The sequence below is a fragment of the Brassica napus genome, chromosome A6 (genome assembly GCF_020379485.1).
Source record: "Brassica napus cultivar Da-Ae chromosome A6, Da-Ae, whole genome shotgun sequence".
Lineage (NCBI taxonomy): Eukaryota > Viridiplantae > Streptophyta > Magnoliopsida > Brassicales > Brassicaceae > Brassica > Brassica napus.
The window spans coordinates 4,224,291-4,246,737 of record NC_063439.1 but is presented as its reverse complement, the minus strand read 5'-3'; the positions used below and the strand labels follow the sequence as shown (position 1 = coordinate 4,246,737).

General features: G+C 36.2%; 5 protein-coding genes across 24 annotated transcripts; 3 read left to right on the top strand and 2 right to left on the bottom strand.

Annotated features, from left to right (window-relative positions):
- Positions 1-3,757: 3,757 nt before the first annotated feature.
- Positions 3,758-6,591, bottom strand: LOC106366021. Of its 18 annotated transcripts, none has more exons than XR_007340197.1 (12): positions 6,280-6,576; positions 6,090-6,183; positions 5,900-6,002; positions 5,723-5,798; positions 5,534-5,636; positions 5,360-5,458; positions 5,115-5,248; positions 4,810-5,047; positions 4,654-4,685; positions 4,435-4,549; positions 4,168-4,348; positions 3,758-4,087 (listed from the first exon to the last, which is right to left on the bottom strand). XR_007340197.1 is itself a non-coding variant. In XM_048782140.1 (6 exons), exons 2-5 carry the CDS (start codon positions 5,035-5,037, stop codon positions 4,295-4,297), a joined length of 429 nt encoding a protein of 142 aa, XP_048638097.1. In that variant the 5' UTR covers positions 5,038-5,047; positions 5,115-5,357; the 3' UTR covers positions 3,758-4,087; positions 4,168-4,294. The 18 variants fall into 18 exon arrangements, 1 of the variants encoding a protein (XP_048638097.1); XR_007340196.1 differs by having other exon boundaries at positions 5,356-5,458; positions 6,280-6,568; XR_007340193.1 differs by having other exon boundaries at positions 5,356-5,461; positions 5,900-6,008; positions 6,280-6,564.
- Positions 6,592-7,040: 449 nt separating this feature from the next.
- LOC106350152 (ADP-ribosylation factor GTPase-activating protein AGD4) lies at positions 7,041-12,133 on the top strand. Of its 3 annotated transcripts, XM_048782138.1 has the most exons (20): positions 7,055-7,176; positions 7,248-7,253; positions 7,370-7,446; positions 7,783-7,883; positions 8,048-8,118; positions 8,303-8,365; positions 8,530-8,574; positions 8,680-8,745; positions 8,887-8,934; positions 9,019-9,114; positions 9,220-9,261; positions 9,334-9,540; positions 9,663-9,788; positions 9,899-10,111; positions 10,196-10,282; positions 10,371-10,616; positions 10,854-10,975; positions 11,087-11,177; positions 11,291-11,736; positions 11,826-12,133. In XM_048782138.1, coding segments are annotated over exons 3-20 (2,187 nt in total). In that variant the 5' UTR covers positions 7,055-7,176; positions 7,248-7,253; positions 7,370-7,444; the 3' UTR covers positions 11,941-12,133. The 3 variants fall into 3 exon arrangements, with proteins under 3 accessions (XP_013645534.2, XP_048638095.1, XP_048638096.1); XM_013790080.3 differs by having other exon boundaries at positions 7,041-7,253; XM_048782139.1 differs by lacking the exons at positions 7,055-7,176; positions 7,248-7,253; positions 7,370-7,446; positions 7,783-7,883; positions 8,048-8,118 and having other exon boundaries at positions 9,012-9,114.
- A 51-nt stretch (positions 12,134-12,184) lies between these two features.
- On the bottom strand, positions 12,185-14,912 carry LOC106350163 (inactive leucine-rich repeat receptor-like serine/threonine-protein kinase At1g60630). The gene is made up of 2 exons (XM_013790089.3): positions 13,097-14,912; positions 12,185-13,029 (listed from the first exon to the last, which is right to left on the bottom strand). The coding sequence occupies exons 1-2, from the start codon at positions 14,421-14,423 to the stop codon at positions 12,368-12,370; spliced, it is 1,989 nt and encodes a 662-aa protein (XP_013645543.2). The 5' UTR covers positions 14,424-14,912; the 3' UTR covers positions 12,185-12,367.
- Positions 14,913-16,398: 1,486 nt separating this feature from the next.
- Positions 16,399-18,877, top strand: LOC106350171 (eukaryotic translation initiation factor 3 subunit H). Its single transcript, XM_013790096.3, has 12 exons — positions 16,399-16,652; positions 16,726-16,805; positions 16,946-17,062; positions 17,142-17,245; positions 17,340-17,406; positions 17,535-17,668; positions 17,756-17,804; positions 17,951-18,022; positions 18,121-18,222; positions 18,302-18,369; positions 18,431-18,583; positions 18,669-18,877. The coding sequence occupies exons 1-12, from the start codon at positions 16,643-16,645 to the stop codon at positions 18,724-18,726; spliced, it is 1,014 nt and encodes a 337-aa protein (XP_013645550.1). The 5' UTR covers positions 16,399-16,642; the 3' UTR covers positions 18,727-18,877.
- Positions 18,878-20,170: 1,293 nt separating this feature from the next.
- Positions 20,171-21,975, top strand: LOC106350180 (15-cis-zeta-carotene isomerase, chloroplastic). The gene is made up of 4 exons (XM_013790104.3): positions 20,171-20,642; positions 20,712-20,858; positions 20,947-21,156; positions 21,512-21,975. The coding sequence occupies exons 1-4, from the start codon at positions 20,265-20,267 to the stop codon at positions 21,845-21,847; spliced, it is 1,071 nt and encodes a 356-aa protein (XP_013645558.2). The 5' UTR covers positions 20,171-20,264; the 3' UTR covers positions 21,848-21,975.
- The last annotated feature ends 472 nt before the right edge of the window (positions 21,976-22,447 follow it).

Below are 22,447 nucleotides of genomic sequence, written 5' to 3'. Positions count from 1 at the left end.
AAATATTAATCCGAGAAAATTTGAAAATTTGTATATTTTACTTGGATTTATAAATGCTATATGGACTAGATTCTTTCTCCGCGCTACGCGCGGAAAATATATTTAAATTTGTTACATTTATCATTTTTATTTGTATTTTAAATTTGATTTTCTTAATATTTTTATTTTGAAGTAAGTATTTCTATTATATATTTATATTATATGTAACACAATTAACTAATAAAATATGAAAAATCAAGTCCGAGATTTTAGAGTTATGTAAAAAATATATAATTATGTATAGAACATAAATTATCTTAGTTTAAAAGATCGGAATCTCATCTCGAATAAATTCACGAAAATAAAAAGTACTCCAATAACCTACTTAAAATATAAAACCCCCTTTTTAAAAAGCGTACTTAATAAAAATATTTCGTGTAATAGTTGAAAACTAATAATTGAATATCAATCTAGAATATTATTTTAATATATCTAATGCTAAAATATTAATTGTAATAAACAAATTTTGAATTTTGTAATATTACATGAATTAGATGTCTTTAACATCTAAAATCTATTTTATTAACTTAATATATTTTTATTCATTTTTTATTTTAACGTTACAAAATATTGCTTTAGTTTTCTTTGTATATTAATTTTTTAATAATTTAGTTTCTTTTTAAGTAATTTTAAAATTATCAAGAATATAATATATTTAAAATTATTTATTTAAATATATCCAAATATGATATTTCTTTTTTTATGTGTGTTTGCGTTGAACATATTTAATTTGTAGTTTGTTATTTAATAACACCTTGTTGCGTGCCGTTCTATAGTTTTAATGAATGTGTTGTCATTTCATTTTTATTACTACTAACATGATTTTTTAGTGATCAGTAATAATGTATTTTTAACGTTATGTATTATATTTTATCATATATTTTCTAACTCTTCATGCTGATACTTTTTTAGAATCATTTTAATTAGATAATAGGTTTGAAGATGTAAATAAAACTGTGTATGTTGTAAATTTAGACTTTTTAATGTAACTGAGCACTATCAAATATGGAATTATGTTATGATTTTGTTTTACTAAATCTTTCTTTCTCGGAATATTTTTTGTTTTATTTTGTATTTTAACAATTTTATTGCCTTATTCTTTAATTGCAGAGAATTGCTATTTCTAATTTTTGTTTCATATACTTTAAAAGTCTTCGGTTGATTTTTGTTTGTTTTCTTTCTCCAATTACAATGTACAGTTCGACCGTCTTTTTTTTGGGATCAAAGTACTAATATCATCAGATAGAAAAGCTTAAACTCTAAGAATTGACTGAGTATTTGTGCTAGAGAAAACTGATTTAGCTATTAATATAGTGAGATGTTATAATATTAGAAGGTACAAAAACTCTTCTCTGTTGTCCTACGCTGGACATAATTAAGTTGTTGCAAATTGATTGTATATTTGTGATAACTGGAAATACATTTTTATGTCTTCCTTACATCATCCTTGATTGGTTTACGGTTCGACCATTTCTAATATTGTGAGAGTAACATAATATTAGATGTTGATTATCTCATTCCACAGAATGAGAGCAATTCAAGGTGATACCACTTTACAATTGTATCCTCATATCTATATAGAGTTGGATTACTCTATCTATTGCAATCTCAAAATGTAATCAGTTTTAATTAAAATCTGTAATATTTAAAAGTTATTACTTTAGAAACTGCTATTTAATATATAAATTTAATCAGTTAAACAATAATTTACATAATTTAATTGGCCACACAATATCCAATAAATACAAATTTACATTAAAATATAAAAACAATTTATATAGTGAAACAAAAAAATGCTTTTAAACCATTTTATTATAAAATAAAGGAAATATTCAAATTATATTGAAACATTAGAATAGTAAAAATCAGAAAACCTCAAATCTCAATGTCGATCATTTACGTCGGCCATGCCTTAGACCATCTCTAATTTATTCCTTTATTTTTTCTCTAGAATAAAAGAATTTCATAATAGAGATGGATTTTTCTCCGATGTATTTTTCTATTTTCTCTCCTAAAAAAGAATATTCTTGATATATTCTTTTCAAAGTTTACAAATAATATTTCTTATTTGTGAAAGTTGAAAACCAGCCCAATTTATTTTAGTATTTTATAAAATAATTATGTTATTTACACTAAATATTTCTTTACAAACTATTATGTAAATAAAAAAAATATAATTATATTTATGTAAATAATATATTTCACAAAAAATATTTTTGGTTATAATTGTTTAAGTAAAAAGTTACAGGATCATTTTGTAAAAATAAATAGAGCAAGTGACATGGCAAAAATATAGTTTTTCTGGCCGATTATTTTTGCCTACGTGGACACTCTATCTGAGGCTTATATCCTCTAGTTTTAATTAAAATCTGTAATATTTAAAAGTTATTACTTTATAAAACTATCATTAATATATAAATTTAATCAATTACACAATAATTTCCATAATTTAATTGGCCACACAATATCCAATAAGTATAAAGTTATATTGAAATATAAAAACAATTTATATAGTGAAACAAAATATACATTTAAACAATTATAGTATCTCAACGTCGATCATTTACGTCGGCCATATACATCCAATGTATTTCTCTATTTTTTTCTATAAAATAGAAGAATTTCATAATAGAGATGGATTTGTCTCTGATGTATTTTTCTATTTTCTCTCCTGAAAATAATATTCTTGATATATTCTTTTCTAAGTTTACAAATAATACTTTTTATTTGTGAAAGTTGAAAACCAACCCAATTTAGTTTAGTATTTTATAAAATTATGAGAATTATGATATTATTTACACTAAATTTTTCTTTACAAACTATTATGTAAATAAAAAATATAATTATATTTATATAAATAATGTATTTCACTAAAAAAATATTTTCGGTCATAATTGTTTAAGTAAAAAGTTAAAGAATCATTTTTTAAAAATAAATAGAGGAGGTGACATGGAAAAAATATAGTTTTTCATTGGTCGATTATTTTTGCCTACGTGGACACTCTGTCTAAGGCTTATCAACTTAGGACACTCTATGTGGACCCCAATAATTATACAGTTTTATTTTTTTAATGTTTAATTTACTTTTAACTAAAAATAGGATCATCACTCTTAATTATTTTACAATAATTTTAACTATTTATTTTTATATTCATTTTAAAAATTATATTACTTTTCCAATTATAATAAAATATTATATAGTTACTTACTTTCTCTCGATGTTTTTTTAGTTTGCTATATCAATAAGTCACAATTTTTTTAAAAAAAATTACATACGGTAGGTAAAATTAAATTACTTTCTCTCTTAGTTATATGTTTGTTTCACGAATTAAATTGGTTTTTCATTATAAATTTTCTTTTAAAAATAATGATTTACACGATGTGAAAAATAAATTATTCATAATAACTAAAAATATTTGAAGACAAATAAGTAGACAATATGAAACTTACTATTTACACATATACATGTTTGTTAGAAGCTTAAATGTATTATTATATATGAAACCGAAGTTAACCATGTTACCAAAATAATTGATTTAAATTTGTGAAATGACTATTACTAACTAACTTACAAATTATAACCATTACAGTACTAAAATTGAAGTAAAGCTTGGCAAATAAGAAGCCACGGAAAACGAAAAAGTGTCAGCCTGCAATGGTCGGGGTGTTGGTAATCGTTAACGAAATTAGTTTGTTGTAATGTAAAAATGCAAGAATAATACGCAAATAGAATAGTTCACCGACTTGTAGACAAAGATAATGAATTTCCAAACATGATTGGGTTTATAGTCAGTTGTAAACTGTTTACGCCAGATGATGTAATAAAAGCAACATGCCAACAACTATGCACAAGTATTATTCTAGGAGCCGACGCCGTGGCTGACGACTATCCTCTTCAATCTATGTAAGGCGTGCCTTCTTAGTTGCTTTAAACTCGTCGGGATCAGCAAGTTCGTGACCGATGCACCACCTGCAGTTGTTTCACCAGCTGGTTCATTCTCATTATCAGGAGGACCGGCACAGACATTGATGGTAAGTGAGCTCACTCCCTGGGTTCAGAGGCAAAATACTGTTAGCTCCATAGGTGGTTGAAAAAAAAAAGTCTATGTCCATGTGGGCATCAGCTTACATCAACAACGAAATCTGGGACTGGTGGACAGTTACGCTTATTAAAAATGGATGAAATCGTGAAGGTCTGATGATTAGAAGTCAAACTGAAATGTGTCAGCCTAGCTGAAAACTGTATGTTTCTCCCATCAAGTTATGGACAGAGGGAGCTGGCTGTCTTTACGATTCTCAACACTTGCGGCCTAGCAAACCAAACGGAAAATGTCAAGCCATAACATGTAAATAAGCAAACTGTTAATTTAGATGGGTCCTGAGGTTTTAGACTCACGTGAAGGTGCCCAGCTTCAGCGGCTCTAATATTAGTTAGTTTTGTTATCTCCCCACCAGAACCGACGTAAACAGCTTCATCACTCTTATCTGCAACAGCAAGCTCCACACCGTATCTGCAAGACATACATACGGATCCATAAAAGATGTTGGTGGACAGGGGGTAGGAAGAAATTTGTTGATGTATAATAATATGAACAAATTCGAAAATATCGTGTACCTAAGGACACTGACGGCTGGTATCCAACACAACTGATAAGAATTAACGTATTAAAACCTCAAACTGATATGAGATTCAACTAAATAAGAATTAACATATTAAAACCTCAAAGGTTACAGTGGTGTGTATGTGAGAAACAGAAAATAAATGAATCACCTGGAAGCCACTACATCTCGATCTAGTGTAAGGAGGATCACATAAAAAATAAGCACCTACGTCCCTCAGTCTGCTTCCATAGCCATTCTGAGACAGCGGAATCATAAGCAGCAATGTGCTGAAAGGCCTTCCACGCAGATTTCCTGCGGAATTTTTGGTCGTTCTGAGCTCCTTTGAGATACTCCAAAACAGCTTGATAATCCTCTGAATCGACAACGATGAGGACATCTTTGTGGTTCTGTCCAACAACATTTGTCATCAAGATATGAATATAAGGAATAAGTTTCATATGCACATATATATACCTTAGCAACTGCTTTAATCATAGCAGCACCACCAATGTCGATGTTCTCAATCCCATCCTCAAAACTGATCCCACCTGGAGCAGTAACTTTGTCGTAGAACGGATACAAATTGATAACCACCACATCAAATGTACCTGTCATTCAATACAAAACAGAATGATGCTATTTAACACGAAGGAATACTACAGATAACTTGTCTCAGCCTTATAAAATAAAAGGCTAATCAAATGTTCAAACTCACCAACGCCATGCTCATTAAAAGCTTCCATATGATGCTCCACATCTCTTCTAGCGAGGATACCACCGTGTATGTTTGGGTGCAAAGTCTTCGCACGGTCATTAAGCTTCTTTTCGAGAAGAAAAAAAAAACAAAATGAGAGCTAAGCTTAATATACCAAACTCAACTTCTAAATCATTACCACCAGCTAAAGAATGAGGGAAGAGAAAGTCTCCACTTTGGTGACAGAGACTCCAGCATTCTCCAAGGTAGAGGCAGTTCCTCGAGTACAAACGATAGTGTATCTAGAAATAAAAAAATGAATCATTTTTCAATCCATAAACACTTATTAGGACAGAAACATAACTAAAAATTATGAAATAAGATATACCCTAACTCTTGAAGACCGTTGCCAAGAGTAGCTTAATCCTACTTGTCAGATAAAGATATCAAAGCTTGCTTCTTTCCTGATGTACACATGCCCATGTTACATTAAAAACCTTATTGTAAACATAATATAATTGAAATCAATCTCTGAATATGAACTTGCAGGTTAACAAAAAAAAACCAGAGGAGGCCGAGGACTGTGGCTGATTCTTTAGAGCTGTCTGAGACTCTGACATGGTTTGGACCGTAATGAAACTCGGACGCAGCAACTTAGAATAGACCTGCTGCTTCTAGACAAAATCAACAATAGCAGATATGAGAAACAGAGACACCAAGAAGAGGAACACGTTAACACAGGAAGAGGAGAGAACTCAAAGGCTGAGCAAAACGGAAAGGCGCGATTTCCTACGCAAATAGCTCCAGAGCGACCACTCACGGAGGTGGCGGTAGATAAATAACCGTTCCCTGTAGATAAATTCAACTCATCGGTTAACATAAATACTATCTCAATCGAGCAATATTAAATCAAGAGGAAAAAGTTAGAAAAATCAGTAGACAAACCTCTTCGTCGATAAGGAGAATCTCTTGTCCAATAAGGATCTTCGACTTTGGATTTCGAGCCTCCCCGATGTGAATCAGACGAAACTTCAACTTGGCTTCGCGTGGACGGAGTGAAGCATCTCTGAAGAACATCACTTGGTCGCCATGCGCAGAGGTGAGATGGAATGTCGAAGAGATTCGTCGGCTGGCCGTTTTAGGGTTATCCAAGAGCGAAGTGATGAGATGTCGTCATTCTCCGTTCTCTTTGATCTGGACTCTTGATCCATATGTTTCTTATATTTTGACAGATTGAAAAATATCAGCCCAATACCAGCCCAAGCAATGTCCGACGTGGAGAAAAGAACATGTCTTATTGGACGATTATTTTATCTGACGTGGAGGGTCTCAGCGATGAGATTATTTGCCTTTTAGTATTGTATTGATTTCTAAATCAATAAAAATATATAAACCAATAACACCTCCTAAAAACTTGAGATAGTAAATGGATAAAATTTCAAGTTTTGTAAAGTTAAACAGATTCTACTGAGTGAACACAATGCAGTGCAACTATATATAAAGTCATATTTATCATTTTGTCCCTGCACATAACTATGAAATTGAAGATCTTAATGGTTGACCAAAAGAAAAACTTACAATTAAAAACGATCAAACATTCACACTATAAAAAGCCCAGATATACCAATTCACACCATAAAAGCCCATTAAAAAGAGTTATTACAAAAAATAAAAGGTACAAAAGGGTATATTTGAAAATATAAAGAAGTTGTGGATGCTACTGGCTGTTTCCGAAGCAATCAATCACCATCAATAATCGTACCAACTAATAACGCCTCTGAATCTCTCGCCAGATCCATTTCAAACCGAATCACAAAGCCTGTTTCGAAGCTTCCCTTTCTGGTCTGAAAGTTTCTTTCGTTGTTTCATCAATGGCAACCTTTATAAATCTGGAGGATTCCCCAATGTTTCAGAAACAGGTGAAATTGGAATGCTGCTGAATACTTGGACGTTTTTGGTTCATGTTTAAAATTTTAATTTCAGGTTAATTTTGTGAAAGTTTTGAAATTTATTGTCTTTGATTTGATGGGATCAGGTTTGTTCCTTGGAAGGGACAGCTGAAGAGCTTAAAGATCGTTGTCAGAAGCTATATAAAGGTGTTAAGAAGTTTATGTATGTCTCAAAAAATCTATCCCTTTTCTTTTTTTTACTACTGTCTTAATCTCATTGTCTGATAATTTCTGTTGATATAAAGATTCTAAGAATACCATTTGTGGCATAATTTTTCATGAAATTGAAGTTAAGAGTATTGGTACCATTTTGTCGCTTCTCATACTTAATTAGCAATCGAGGATTAACTGTCTGAGCATTAAAGCTTTGTTGTTGATTGTTTTTCTATTTTCATGTAAATCTTCTTTGATTACAACTTTCTTCATTTTGCAATTCAATCCTTTGTGGCATCTCACCAACCTTATCTCATTATTTTTTCATTGATTTTTTCTTCTATAGGGGAGTTTTGGGAGAGGCATCCAAAGGAGAAAGTGCATTTGCAGATTGTCTTGAAGAATTTGGGGCTGGACATGATGATCCTATCAGTCTTTCCATTGGAGGTTATTGATTTATATTTGTAGCTTAAGACATCATTTCAGTTTATGTTTGTTCTCCACTTCTCCTAGTCATTGCCTTTAATGAAACCCTACATCTGGTACTCCAAAGAGACAGTGGTAGTCTCACATCTGACTTATTTGATTGGTATTCTTGTGTGTGACACCAGGCCCTGTTATATCCAAATTCATAAATACACTTCGAGAGCTTGCCTCTTATAAGGAGTTTCTTTGCTCACAGGTATTGCTCTCATAGACTCAATAGTATCTTGTGAGCAATAGTAAATGCTTGCAAAGACTAAAGATGCCTAACATTATCGAGAGAATATTTTTTTTGTTTGGTAATTTAAACGAAGATTTGGTTAGGATAGTAATTTAGAGTTTCCTGTCTTGATTGTTCTCTTGAAATATGATCATTTTTGTAGGTGGAGCATGTGTTACTTGAGAGGTTGATGAACTTTATTAATGTTGATCTACAAGAAGCTAAGGTATTCAATTATTATGTCTCCTAATTTTGAGAAATTTATTTTGTTTCCTAATCTCAAATTTATAAATTAACTGAAATTTGGACTTATTCAATGGTAAACATATATATATGATCGAAAACTCATACGTTTTCTAATCATCCACTATGTTGTTTCTTCCTCTGCAGGAGTCTCGCCACCGATTTGATAAAGCTGCTCATTCGTATGATCAGGTACTTGTCTATAGAGTCTACAGCTTCCTTAGTTTCTTGTAAATGTAATTGTAATTGATATGCTTTATCTTAAGTGGTGTAATGACTTTTCTTATCTACTTGTAGTCTCGTGAGAAGTTTGTGTCTCTAAAGAAGAATACAAGAGGAGAAATTGTTGCAGAGTTGGAAGAGGTAGAACATTTAGTTCTCTTATGTATTTATATTCTCTTTTTGACACTAACGCCAGAAATTAGATGCTGTTCTTTCTTAATATTATTTCGCACGCTCTTCCTTGCATGGTAACTTATTTGTGCTGTGTCATCCGAGTGACAGGATCTGGAGAACTCAAAGTCAACATTTGAGAAGAGCCGTTTCAACCTCGTATGCTTACCTTACTAACAGAAGCCGTTACCATTTACTTTCAATATTTGTACTACTAAATTTTGCTTTGGTTGAAGAATCCAGGTCAATTCATTGATGACTATTGAAGCTAAAAAGAAGTATGAGTTTTTGGAATCTATAAGTGCAATTATGGATGCTCATCTCAGATATTTTAAACTTGTAGGGTCTCTAATTCTACATTCTAATCTCTTTACCATCTAAGACCAACCAAATTTGACATATGTGTCCTGATTTGATCCTTAACTTGATGTCTTTTTTTTTCAGGGATATGACTTGCTGGGTCAACTGGAACCATATATCCATCAGGTACAAAACTTTAGTTTAGATGAGCAGAAGTACTTAAGTCCACCGACGCTGATACTTGTATGACTCTTACAGATATTAACATATGCCCAACAATCAAAAGAACAGTCCAAGATTGAACAAGATCGACTAGCTAGACGAATTCAAGAATTCAGAACGCAGTCTGAGTTAGACAGCCAACAACTTGCCGCTAATGCGGAGGTCTCTGGTGTTAATGGAAACCGTGTTGTTGGAACTATCCCGTATAAAAATACCGAAACAAGTTTAACAGCAGACAAGGAAGTAAGTGTTTGTTTCCCAATGCAATTATGCAGCATACAGAGAGACTTGTTCTGTGTTTCAGCATTGTATGAATTGATTCTGGTCTTACGAGGTTTCTTTTTCTTTTTTGGGCACGGATGCAGGTAATTAAACAAGGGTATTTATTAAAACGATCATCAAGTTTGAGAACTGATTGGAAAAGGAAATTTTTCGTCCTTGATAGTCATGGCTCCATGTACTATTACAGAAACAATGGCAATAAATCAATGGTACGTGCACAGACCTCTTTAACCTGCCTCAATTCCACCAGAGACGTCGTCCATAAAGAGTTTCTATTTGTTTTTAACGGTTAGTTTCTTTTTGTCATTCCCATTCTCAGGGATCACAGCATCACTACAGTGGTTCTTCTGACCATACTGGTGTCTTTGGTCGGTTTCGTGCAAGACACAATCGATCAGCTTCTCTCACTGAAGGCAGCTTAGGCTATAAAACTATCGATCTCCGCACTTGTTTGATAAAATTGGATGCAGAAGACATGGATCTTCGGCTATGTTTCAGAATCATTTCTCCTCAAAAAACTTACACACTTCAGGTATACCCACTTTACTCCCTATAAGACATGTATCGTTCTGGTCTGTTACAATGGTAATCAGCCATAGATTTATACTCTGACCAGGCTGAAAATGGAGCGGATAGGATGGACTGGGTAAACAAAATCACAGCAGCTATAGGGACGCTTCTGAACTCTCATTTTCTGCAACAGGTTTGACACAATAAGTCTCTTTCATTTACAATCTGAATTGATAAGGAAGTTCATTGCTAATACAGATCGTTTTTTTTTTTTTTTGCAGTCGCCAGTTCAGTACACTGGTTCTGTTCCTCCAAAAGGTGTTGTCTCCATGGATCAAAGTCAACATAATGATGCAAGAAGAAATATGGGGGATGATGTCTCCACAATACTCAGAGGAATTCCAGGGAATAATGTATGTGCAGAGTGCAATGCTCCTGATCCCGATTGGGCATCGTTGAATCTTGGAGTTTTGTTGTGCATTCAGTGCTCTGGTGTCCACAGGAACCTAGGGGTTCATATCTCCAAGGTATGAAGTTTGAGCTAGTTTTGCTACAATTTTTCCCCTTTGAATTTTCATTTTTTGGAGATAGTTTTGTCTTTAAACGGCCCAGTAGATCTGAAGTTTCTTTGGTAAACTCTCTCCAGCAGAGTTTATAGTTACTGTGGTTATAGCTTTTGGAGATTTGTTTTTCTCTGGTGGTCTTTAGTGCTAGATCTCTCTCTAAGCTGATGTCATTGATTTTGTGAACCCCACAAACTGCAGGTGAGATCCCTCACACTAGATGTGAAAGTGTGGGAGCCAACGATCTTGGACCTATTCAGAAATTTGGGAAATTTGTACTGTAACTCACTGTGGGAGGGGCTACTTCACCTTGACGATGACAGGTATGGTTTCTAAAAATATATATAGTTTATATGCCAATCAATGTTTTGTTTCATCATGACTCATACATGTAGCTGATGATGTAAAGTATTGTGTGTGTGTTTTTTTTGCAGTGAAAACGAATCAACATTTTCACGTGCTCCAATTTCAAAACCATCTCCAGACGATTCCTTTACTGTGAAGGAGAAATACATTCTAGCGAAGGTAATGTATAAGTTCTTACACTCCAATGTCCAATTCATGAAACGTGAGTATATTATATGATTTGTGGAAGGTGAAACTAAACATGAGTGATTATGATTATATGCTTGTGCTAGTACTTGGAGAAAGCATTAGTCATCAAAGACGAAAGCATAGGCAACCCTTCTGCTGCGTGTAGAATATGGGAAGCTGTTCAAAGCAGAAACATACGAGAAATATATCGACTGATCGTAACTTCAGGGGATGTGAATATCATCAACACCAAGTTCGATGACATAACTGATATTGATGCTTATCACCATGCTGACGCATCAGAGGAAGGAGTGAGGAAAAGACGAGATCCAACTGCGTGTCAGAGAATCAAAGACTCCAACGAACCAGGAAACTGTCTTCAAGGCTGTTCCTTACTCCATGTGGCTTGTCACATTGGTGACTCTGTCTTGCTTGAACTGTTGTTGCAGTTTGGTGCTGACCCAAACATGAGAGATTACCACGGAAGGACTCCGTTACACCATTGCATATCTTCAGGGAACCACAAGTTTGCAAAGATTCTACTCCGAAGGTAACATTTTAAACATTACAGGAACACATATTAGTAGTCAAACTAAGCCGGTTGTGTTCATCTTTCTTGAATTGTTTGTGTAATCACAGAGGAGCACGTCCATCGATAGAGGACGATGGAGGGCTAAGCGTGCTGGAAAGAGCAATGGAAATGGGAGCCATAACCGATGAAGAGCTCTTTCTTCTCTTAGCCGAGTGCGCTTAAAACCAACACTGCACATGTTCATTAGAATCACCTCTTTTAAACCATGAGATGATTCAGTTTGTTACAACTTCACAAACATATTTGGTTTATGAATATAAAATTCGAGGATTATAATTGAAAAATGAACCGTAAACAGAAAGATAACTTTTTTTTTTTTGCAAAACTACAATGGAGATCTGGATGTTTTTTTTCTTTCAAAAGCATCATAGCTTTTGTTTTTATTTAATGGAGTTTATCAGTCAAATTTCTCAATGCCAACATCTCAAATTTAATAAATTCAACAAATCTCATGCAAGTCCTACAGGTCGCTGAATCAAAATGGCGTTACGGGAAATGAAGAAAGAAGCTTTACACTATGAAACCTACTCCAAGAATCACAAAAGTTACTCGAGAAAAGCAATGAAGAAGGCACCACATCTATTGTTCTCTATATGCTCACTTGATCTTCCCTTGGCAAGCTCTGAACTGTATCAGACCATCTCCCAGGTGAATGTTCGCTACTGTTAGACGAGAACGGCGCTTCGGCTCTTGCATCCCTCACCATCTTCAACACCTCTCTCATCACAGGCCTGTTTTCCGGTTGAATGGTCACACAAACATTTGCGATACCCAAAAGCGCCTGAAGCTTCTCCTCTGATGCTTCGTTCCCTGAAGACGTCGGCTCCTCGCCTGATTCAGTCTCTTCTTCCCTCACCGCACGCACCCACCTAGAGATATCCGACCCGTATTCTTGAACAAGGTCCTGGAACGGTGTTCTACCTGTCAAAAGCTCGAGGAGAAGGACCCCGAAGCTGTAGACATCAGCAGGCTGCGTAGAGGCTCTCCGCGGGTCTCTACACTCTGGTGCTTTGTAAAAGAGAGAGACCGCGCTCGTTTCTTCAGCCGAGTCAGGGTCATGGAGACTGCTGAGGCCGTAGTCAGTGAGGCAGGACTCGAAATCAGGACCTAACAGGACATTGGAGGACTTCAAGTTCCCATGAGTTAGGCCAGGGTTCTGATGTATGTAGAGCAGAGCTGAGGCTAAGTCCTCAGCTATTTTCAGACATGATGTCCAATGTAGAGGCTTCCCGTTTCCAGAAGCTCGAGTTCCTACAAACAAACACACACACACATCAAATCTCTGCATGTCATTGTTATTACAAGTGAAACTACACACCGTGGATGAGAGTGAAGAGACTGCCATTGGGGAAGTAATCATAAACAAGCAAGCGTTCTTCTTTAGCCTGGAAGTAAGCTCTTAGAGAGACAAGGTTAGGGTGTCTGAGCTGTCCAAGGATCTCAACATGTCTCTTGAACTCCTCCATGCGAGGATACCTCGCGTTCTTGAGTCTCTTCACAGTGACTATGAACCCAGACTCCATCACGGCCTTGTACGTGCTCCCTAACGTCCCTCTCCCCAAAGTCTCAGCCGAAGCTTTGAGCAGATCCTCCATGGTGTATCTCACCACCGTCGTCTCGCCTGAATCGCTGGCTCCGAGGAAAACGAGAGTCCCCACTGCTCCTTCCTCGCTTCTCTCCCATGAGAAGCCTCTGTCTTTCCTCTCGATGTCCCTCTCCGTCTCCGAAGCTGTTGCTCCTCCTCCTCCTTGGGCTTCAGCTATTCCTTTGCCTTTTCTATCTTCCCTCGGAGACTTGATCCGCCGCTTCCGTCGACAGCAGAAGATGACAACCGTCAGGAGAAGGATGAGGATTAAAACTCCCCCGGCGGCGCTTCCGGCGATGATTCCGATTAGTTTCGCTTTGTCCTTCTTCTTAGACGGAGTAGGCGCTGGTTTCGACGGCGCAGGCGAAGTTCCGCACGGGATTCGAATCTGATCGCCGCAGAGAGCGGAGTTTCCGGCGAACGAACTCTCGTCGAACTGCTTTAACCCTCGCGTCGGCGGGATTTGGCCGGAGAGTTTGTTGTTGGAGACGTTGAAGAATCTGAGACTCGTCTGGTTAAGAGGAGGAATCGAACCGGCGAAGAGATTGTCCTGAACCTCGAACGTGTACAGCCGCGAGAGACGGAGGAGCGAGGTCGGGATCTTGCCGGATAATCTGTTACCGGAGAGGTTAATAGTTTTCAACCGGTGAAGCGAGGTGAGAGACTCCGGGAAGGAGCCGGTGAAGTTGTTGTCGTTGAGGTAAACCGATTTGAGATTGTGTAAACCGGAGAGGTTAGGGATTGAACCGGAGAGGGAATTTGATTTGAAACTGAGAACCCTAAGCTGGTCCAATTGGTTTAGGATCCTTTCGTCGAGTGAACCGGTGAGGTTTAGATACTCGAGGACGAGCTTGGAGACTCTTCCGTTTAGACATTCTTTGACTCCTTCCCAGTTGCAGAGATCTGTTCCTCGCCATGGAATCGAGTTCGATGGATCGATTGAGGATTTCAAGGAGAGGAGAGAGTCAACGTCGCTGGATCTCGCCGGAGAAAGTAAGAATAGTGTAGAAGCAAAGAGTAGGAACAATGTGGATGGAGGAGGAGGAGAAGAAGAGACCATGACTAAAGAGGGTGAATGGAATCAAGAAAGAATCAGAAATGAAATATAATGGTCGAATCGAGTTTCCATAAAAAGACAACTTATGAATCTCTTAGCCGTCACTTTCCATTATTAGTCACTTTTCAGATCTGCCCCCATTTGTTAAAGCATCTCGATCGAAGGAAAAGGAAAGAAAGGATGGAGGTTTACTACGAAACTGGAAGAGACTAGAGAGAAGAAGAAGAAGAAGGTGTGAGGGAGGGAGCATGAGGAGGAGTATTAATGAACATGTGAGAACTCTCTCTCTCTCACTTTGAGAGTATCTTTTCTCGAAGTTCTTGGTCGATGAAGATGTCACGTGAAGCCATGCCTGTAAAAAACTCTTTTATTGTTTTTTTTTCTCTCTCTCTCTCACTCAACCTTCTTCAATGCGTTCATGAATATTTTATATTTATATATATGGATGGACACACAATATACCATTGATTAATAATGGTTTTTTTATGAAGGAGAGACGAATAAGGGAAGAGAAATAATAATTGACGTTATTACTTTCTTTCCCAGCCAGATTCAGAGACAGATGGGTTTTGGGGCCAAGGAGTTACTGCTGCTGAGCAAAAAAGTTTTGGAAGGAGAAGAGAAATAAATAAATAAAAGAGATAGTGAGATCAATGGTGGTGAGCAGAAGAAATGTGGTGGACATATTAATTAGTGGTGGTGCATAATTTTAAGTAAAGAGAGACATTGTATTTCGATTTTAAAATTGGTGTCTGGCTCCTCATGCCAGCTCCAATGGGACTGCAAAACACTATTTTAGTGTGACTTTTGCACCAAATCATCTCCAATGGGACTGTAAAAATCACACCATTTTAGTGCAACACTAAAATTTGACACCAAATTTGGTGTGACACTATTCACCACACTAAAACACTATTCATTTCACTAAAATACTATTCACTTATTTTATTACTAAAACATACAATTAAATAAATGATAAATAAAAAACTTAATATATAAAATATTATAAAATAGTTTTAGTGTGAAGTTTAGTGTTATGGTTGGAGAAGACATTGGTTTTAGTGTTGAAATTACACTAAAATAGTGTGGTTTTAACACTAAAATAGTGTTTGTGGTTGGAGATGCCCTCATGCCTCTAAGCCAATTATTGAGCTTTCTTTTCAGCCTCTTTTTTCTTGTTGAATATTCGAATACTAATTTATAAATATATAATATATTATAGTATTTCTTATACTTCATTCTGGACCGCTGGTTAGAATAACGAGGTAATTTACTTTTGGTCAAAAGTGTATGAGAAGATAAGAAGAAAAAGATAAACTCACAAACTCATGGTTGGTGTTCCAAATATTTATTACACTAAAACGAGGATATTGAAGTAGTAATTAATTACGGATTTATGAGTTGCTTAGCTTAGGCGTGATGAAAATGTAATAAAGATAAACTGTGACTTGAGTTCACGTAAAGGCTGAGCAAAATTTAACCAATGAAAATCCTGTCCATCACCAAACCCCCAAGAAGAAGACTGCTGTCATTTAATTAGCATTTACTTTGTTTGACCTTCAATTCGTTCATGGGTTTTCGACCTTGGAGTAGTAGTACATGACCTAGAACTTGAAATCTTAAAATAAATACGTTTGATTCAATTAAAAAAACTACTAGTACATCCTTCTCGATAGCGCTATTACCTTGTTTGATTAGTTGGTTATATGAAAAAGATTTAGACTTTGAATTAAGACTTATTCTCCGATCAAAACCCTATAAACCGGGTGGAATTTTGGAGGGAAAACTTCTAGAGTTTTTGAATGCTTATTTGACTGTGTGACTGACTGTTAAAACGTGTTGACTGGTTAGTAATTACTTTTACGGCGTGTTACCCAAATTACAGCTTATCAAATGGCCCATGGCATTAAATGCATAAATATATTTCGAGGAATAATATGGTCCTGGCCTTTACAAAGTGAATACCATTATAATAGGTCCATGGGCTGGGTCCATCCTTGCTGATAATTTCTCAATTTGTTTGAAAAAAAAACATCTTGGGCCATTTACTGAGAGAATCCTAATTTTAGGGACTAGTTTGAAATTTCACCTTTTTAGCTAAAGAAAAATCAAAGAAGCCCTAACAAACAAACAAAAGGCTCTCTCTCTCCGCCGCCGGCAAAAAAATACCATCGCCGGCGAATCTCAGAAGGCTTTCATCATCTCCCTAGATTATTAATTCAATGGCAACCAGTCAGTAAACTTCTACTTTACTCTCTTCTCGTGCAAATACAATCTTACACTCTCTCGTGGTTTGTTTCTGCAGTGGCTAGGTCGTTTTTGCAGGCGATATCGAAGGACGAGGCGGTGGCTCCTCCGCTCAGAGTTGTTCAGATCGAAGGACTGGTATAACCTATCTCTCTGCTTCTGCGAATTTTAGTTTCATACGGTGTGATTGATCTCACTATTTCATTAATTTGCATATTAGCATTGAGTAAAAGAAGTAGTGATGCTGATGGATTGTGTATGATGCATATGTGTGTTAGGCTGTGCTGAAGATAATCAAACACTGCAAGGAGTTTGCACCTACGCTTGTCACAGGACAGCTTCTTGGACTTGATGTTGGTAGTGTTCTTGAAGTCACCAATTGTTTTCCTTTCCCTGTAAGTTAAAGACTATTTTACCCTCCCATTATAAGGATGTAATGGCTTGTCGTCCCTGATTGGCTGCAATAATCTGTAGGTGAGAGATGACGATGAAGAAATTGAAGCGGATGGTGCTAACTATCAGCTTGAGATGATGAGATGTTTGAGAGAGGTTAATGTCGATAATAACACTGTTGGCTGGTAGGTTTTCTCATTGTGTTGTGTCTGTTTGGAATCTTGCTTTTTTTTTTAGTGTGGAGTTAATAAGTTGCGTCTGATTTTTTTTTTTAATCAGGTATCAATCCACAGTTCTTGGATCATATCAGACCGTTGAATTGATTGAGACCTTCATGAATTACCAGGTATTTTTTCAGAATTATGTTTACCATGTCTTGGTGTTATGATACTCTAGATTCTGGAATGGTTTATTCAATATTCAATAGTTATGCAAGAAATGGGCTTTAAGAGATTATATCTTGTGCATCTGCAGGAGAACATCAAGAGGTGTGTGTGCATCATCTATGATCCCTCTAAAGCTGATCTAGGCGTCTTAGCTTTGAAGGCTTTGAAGCTTTCAGATTCCTTTATGGAGCTGTACCGTGGCGGAAACTTTACAGGCGAGAAGTATGTATCGTGATTTATCTATTAAAACTTTAGGTTTTATGAGCCACGTGGGATAGTTGTAGTGTTCTAATCACTATTTTTGGTCAGGTTGAGAGAGAAAAACTTCTCCTGGATGGATATTTTCGAGGAAATTCCTGTAAGTTTCTAGTGCTTTGCTCCTGTATCTTAAAGTATTACTAGCTTATCCTATAGTTAATTATGTTGGAATATTGATAGTGTTACCTATTTATGTTTCTTCTGAGAAAAGACTTTGGTTTAAACATCGGTTCTTTCTTTTGACAGATCAAGGTTTCAAACTCTGCGCTTGTCAGTGCGTTCATGACCGAGCTGGAGACTGATGCACCTGTCTCGCAGGTATAAGTTTATAACATCAGTATCTGGACAAGGCTTCTCGCTTGCTGCCAGTATTTCAGATTTTGACTCTTAACTCTTGGACATTTTCTCTTGTATAGGGTGATTATGATCGTCTACACTCATCAACCACTCCTTTCCTTGAGAACAATATGGAGTTTCTGATTAAATGCATGGACGATTTATCTATGGAACAGCAAAAGGTGTGACTTATTCTCGATTTTTTCTTCAGTTCTCACCCTTAGTACTATCTTAATACGATATCTTATTTTATACTTGCAGTTCCAATATTACTACCGGAACCTGTCCCGTCAGCAAGCGCAGCAACAAGCCTGGCTCCAGAAGAGGAGGTAGGTCGCATGATTGGTTCAGTTTGTTTCATTCTCTCGTCCTTAACATTTGTTATTATAGGACGGAGAACATGGCTCGTAGATCAGCAGGAGAAGAGCCTTTACCCGAAGAGGATCCATCAAACCCAATCTTCAAGCCGATCCCTGAACCGTCAAGGCTAGAGAGTTTCCTCATCACAAACCAAGTCTCAAACTTCTGCGGCCAAATCAATGGGTAGATTCTCGTGTTAACCTCTTTACAACCGTTTTCTTCATCTCGACCCTTGAATAATGAAATGAGTCGACCTGATGTTATGCAGAGTGGCTGGCCAGAACTTCAGCAGGCTCTACCTGACCAAGGCATTGCACGAAAACTGATTACAAGACCAGCCCAAGTTTTTCTTAAAACGGATCACATTTTTGTTTCATCTGGAAAGAAATTCAGTTTTGTAGTGAAATCGCATCATAATACATAATTTCTGAAGACATATTGTTAAATCTTAATGATAATGCAAACATTTTATGTTTAGCCTGTGTTAAGCTAATCAACTAGCAAGTATCAATTATAGTTTTATAGTCTTTCGTCGTACACATGGATTCAGAGTTACCACTTTGGTTTGCATGTCTATATGAGTATGTAATTTTTTTGCTGTAAAAAAAAAAAAAAGGTCCATTAATAAGTGGATATATATTACAAAATTAGGGATGTTAACTTAGGGTAAAATAACCCAGCCCAGCCCAACCCACAAATAACCCAACCCAGTTTATATCCAACCTGTAAAAACCCAGAAACATCAAAGTTGAAATCCAAACCCAAAAAATAACCCAATAGGATATAGGTTTACCCATGGGTACCCAAAGTATTATCTTATTTATTCTAAAAATATCATATAAAATATTAATATCATTAATGTTAGTTTTAATATATAAACAAGATTTCACAATTTTATAAAAAAACTTGTTTTGGCGCAAAAACTCGTTTACGATTTTGGCGGGAAAACCCGTTTTTCGGTTTCGGCGGGAAAACTTGGTTTTTTGGTTTCAGCAGGAAAACTCGTTTTGCGGTTTTGGCAGGAAATTTGGGTTTTGCGGTTTTGGCGGAAAATTTGGGTTTTGCGGTTTTGGCGGAAAAACTTGTTTTTACGGTTTTGGCAAGAAAACTCAGTTTTACGGTTTTGGCGGGAAAACTCGGTTTTGCGGTTTTCAGTCGGAAAACTCGATTTTAAGGTTTTGGCGGAAAACTCGGTTTTGAGGTTTTGGCGGGAAAATTCGGGTTTGCGGTTTTGGCGGGAAAACTCGATTTTGCGGTTTTCAGTCGGAAAACTCGGTTTTGCGGTTTTCAGTCGGAAAACTCGATTTTAAGGTTTTGGCGGAAAACTCGGTTTTGAGGTTTTGGCGAGAAAATTCGGTTTTGCGGTTTTCCGAGAACACTCGGTTTTGCGGTTTTGACGGAAAAACTTGGTTTTATGATTTTGGCGGAAAAACTCGGTTTTGCGGTTTTGACAGGAAAGCTCGATTTTTCGGTTTCAGCGGGAAAACTCATATTTTGGTTTCTGTGAGATAATTTATTTTTACGGTTTTGGCGGAAAAAACGTTTTTTGCAAATTTTATATAATTTAATTAAAATGGTGAAAATATAATAATATAACTGAAAACCCATGGGTACACCATTACCCTTTTATATTTACCCAATATAAATATGGGTTTCAAAATTAATACCCATAATCGATCCAATAAATCTTAAACGGGTAAAAACCCAACCCATTATTAGTGGGTTTTGGTAAACCCATGGATAATTACCCATGTTAACATCCCTATACAAAATAGAGGGAGCAAAGCAATAGGCGCATTAAAGTGACATCGTGTCCTTATTGCTTCTTCCTCAGAAAGAGTTCTTACCAAACACAACAACAACAATGGCGGTTTATCATCTCCTCCTCTCGACCTCTCCTTCGCTTGCTCTTCCTCCTCGCCGTCCTAACTTCAACTCAATCCTACGTACACCAGCTCACCCTCGTCTCGCAAAGTTCCCCACTTCCTCTCCACCGGCAATTCGGAAAACTCTCGTCCGTAGCACTCTCCGGGAAGACCCAGACGCAGACAATCCATCTCTGCTGATCGGAGAAGACTCTGCTGCTTTCGAATTAGGCAAACAGAAGCTTGTTTCCTGGGTTTACTTCGGCGTTATCCTTGGAGTCGTCCTCTACATCCTCAACGTCGTTTGGATCGATAACTCCACCGGTTTCGGAAAATCATACATCGACGCCGTCTCCACCCTCTCCGGCTCACCGGAGGTATGCAGATATTAAAGTAACCGAGCAAATTTCAGTTTTTTTACTGTAAAGGTTCACTCTTTTTTGCAGGTGGCGATGTTAATGCTTATACTAATCTTCGCAACTGTACACAGTGGGTTAGCTAGTCTGAGAGATGTAGGAGAGAAACTCATAGGCGAAAGAGCATTTCGTGTTCTCTTTGCTGGGGTCTCTCTTCCTTTAGCTATGAGCACCATTGTGAGTTTACTTACTACTACTCTCTTCTTACATGTTTTGAGGATCGAAATGGTGACTCTCTTTGTGGGTCATTGTAATTGCTTTTCAGGTTTTCTTTATAAACCATAGATACGATGGGTCACAGTTATGGCAGCTTCAGGGTGTTCCGGGTGTCCATGAAGCTATTTGGGTCGCTAACTTTGTGTCCTTCTTCTTTCTTTATCCTTCAACTTTCAATCTTTTAGAGGTGGCTGCTGTTGATAAGCCCAAGATGCATCTGTGGGAGACTGGCATCATGAGAATCACTCGCCATCCTCAGGTAATTTGGACATTGACTTTATATGCCTACACATTAGTACACAACCTATTGTGTTCCCTTCTTTGTTCGTGTTTCATAAACTTTACAATATGTAGAAAGATTGGCTCTTTAGTTTTTGTTTACATCTCTCTTCAACTTATGTTCCACAGATACTTGATATTGCATTTGATCTGTAACTCGAATCCAATTGCTTCATCATGAGTTTGAAACAATGTGTAGAAAGTTAGCTTTTTTTAAGCTATAGTTGTTGGATTTGTTGTTTCTCTATCAGTCTTCAAGAACGAGGAGTTGTTCTAGTGTCTTCTTTGTTAATGAGACTTGATGGTTGCACATATGTTCTCTTTTTCTTTTTCAGATGGTTGGACAGATCGTTTGGTGTTTGGCACACACTCTCTGGATTGGAAACTCAGTGGCTGCATCAGCTTCTCTTGGTTTGATTGCACACCATTTGTTTGGAGCGTGGAATGGGGACAGGAGATTAGCTAAAAGGTATGGAGACGCTTTTGAAGGCATCAAGAAGAGAACGAGTATAGTTCCGTTTGCCGCCATTATTGAAGGACGCCAAGTTTTGCCTGAGGATTACTACAAAGAGTTTGTTAGGTTGCCTTATCTTGCAATCACGGCGTTAACAGTTGGAGCCTATTTTGCTCACCCGCTAATGCAAGGTGCAAGCTTCAGGCTTCATTGGTAGATTCTTTATATTGTTTGCTGGTATCTTTAAAGGAGAAGTTTCATCCTAAAAACTTCTCAAGGAACAATGTATAATTACTTAACTAGAAGAAAGAAATGTATAAATACAAGAAGCTACTGCTTGTGATATGTGGCAAAGTATATTGAGAACTGAGAAATAGACATAATGTGTTTAATATATTGCCACTCAGATGTCATGGGGACTGATGAGTGATGGCAACGACCAACTCCCCTAAGAGCATCTCCAAAAAATTATCTATTAAAAAGTCTAGCATTCGCAAAACTCTATAATTAAAGTTTTAAGGTATTTTTATTCAAAAATAAAACTTCAAATTTAACTCTAAAATTATTTGTAATTTAAACTATGTTTTTTATATCTCTCATAATTAATATAAATCTATAAAACTTTTGTAGTTAACATATTTAAAATAATATTAATTGATAAAATTTTACACTAAAATATAAACTTATAAATAGAAATACATAATTAAATATTAAACTACAAGCAAAATACAATATTATTACAAAATTATTTTATTAATGTTCCATTTTTGGTTATACAAAATTTGTTTGGACAATATTTTAGAAGTTCTGGAAAAAA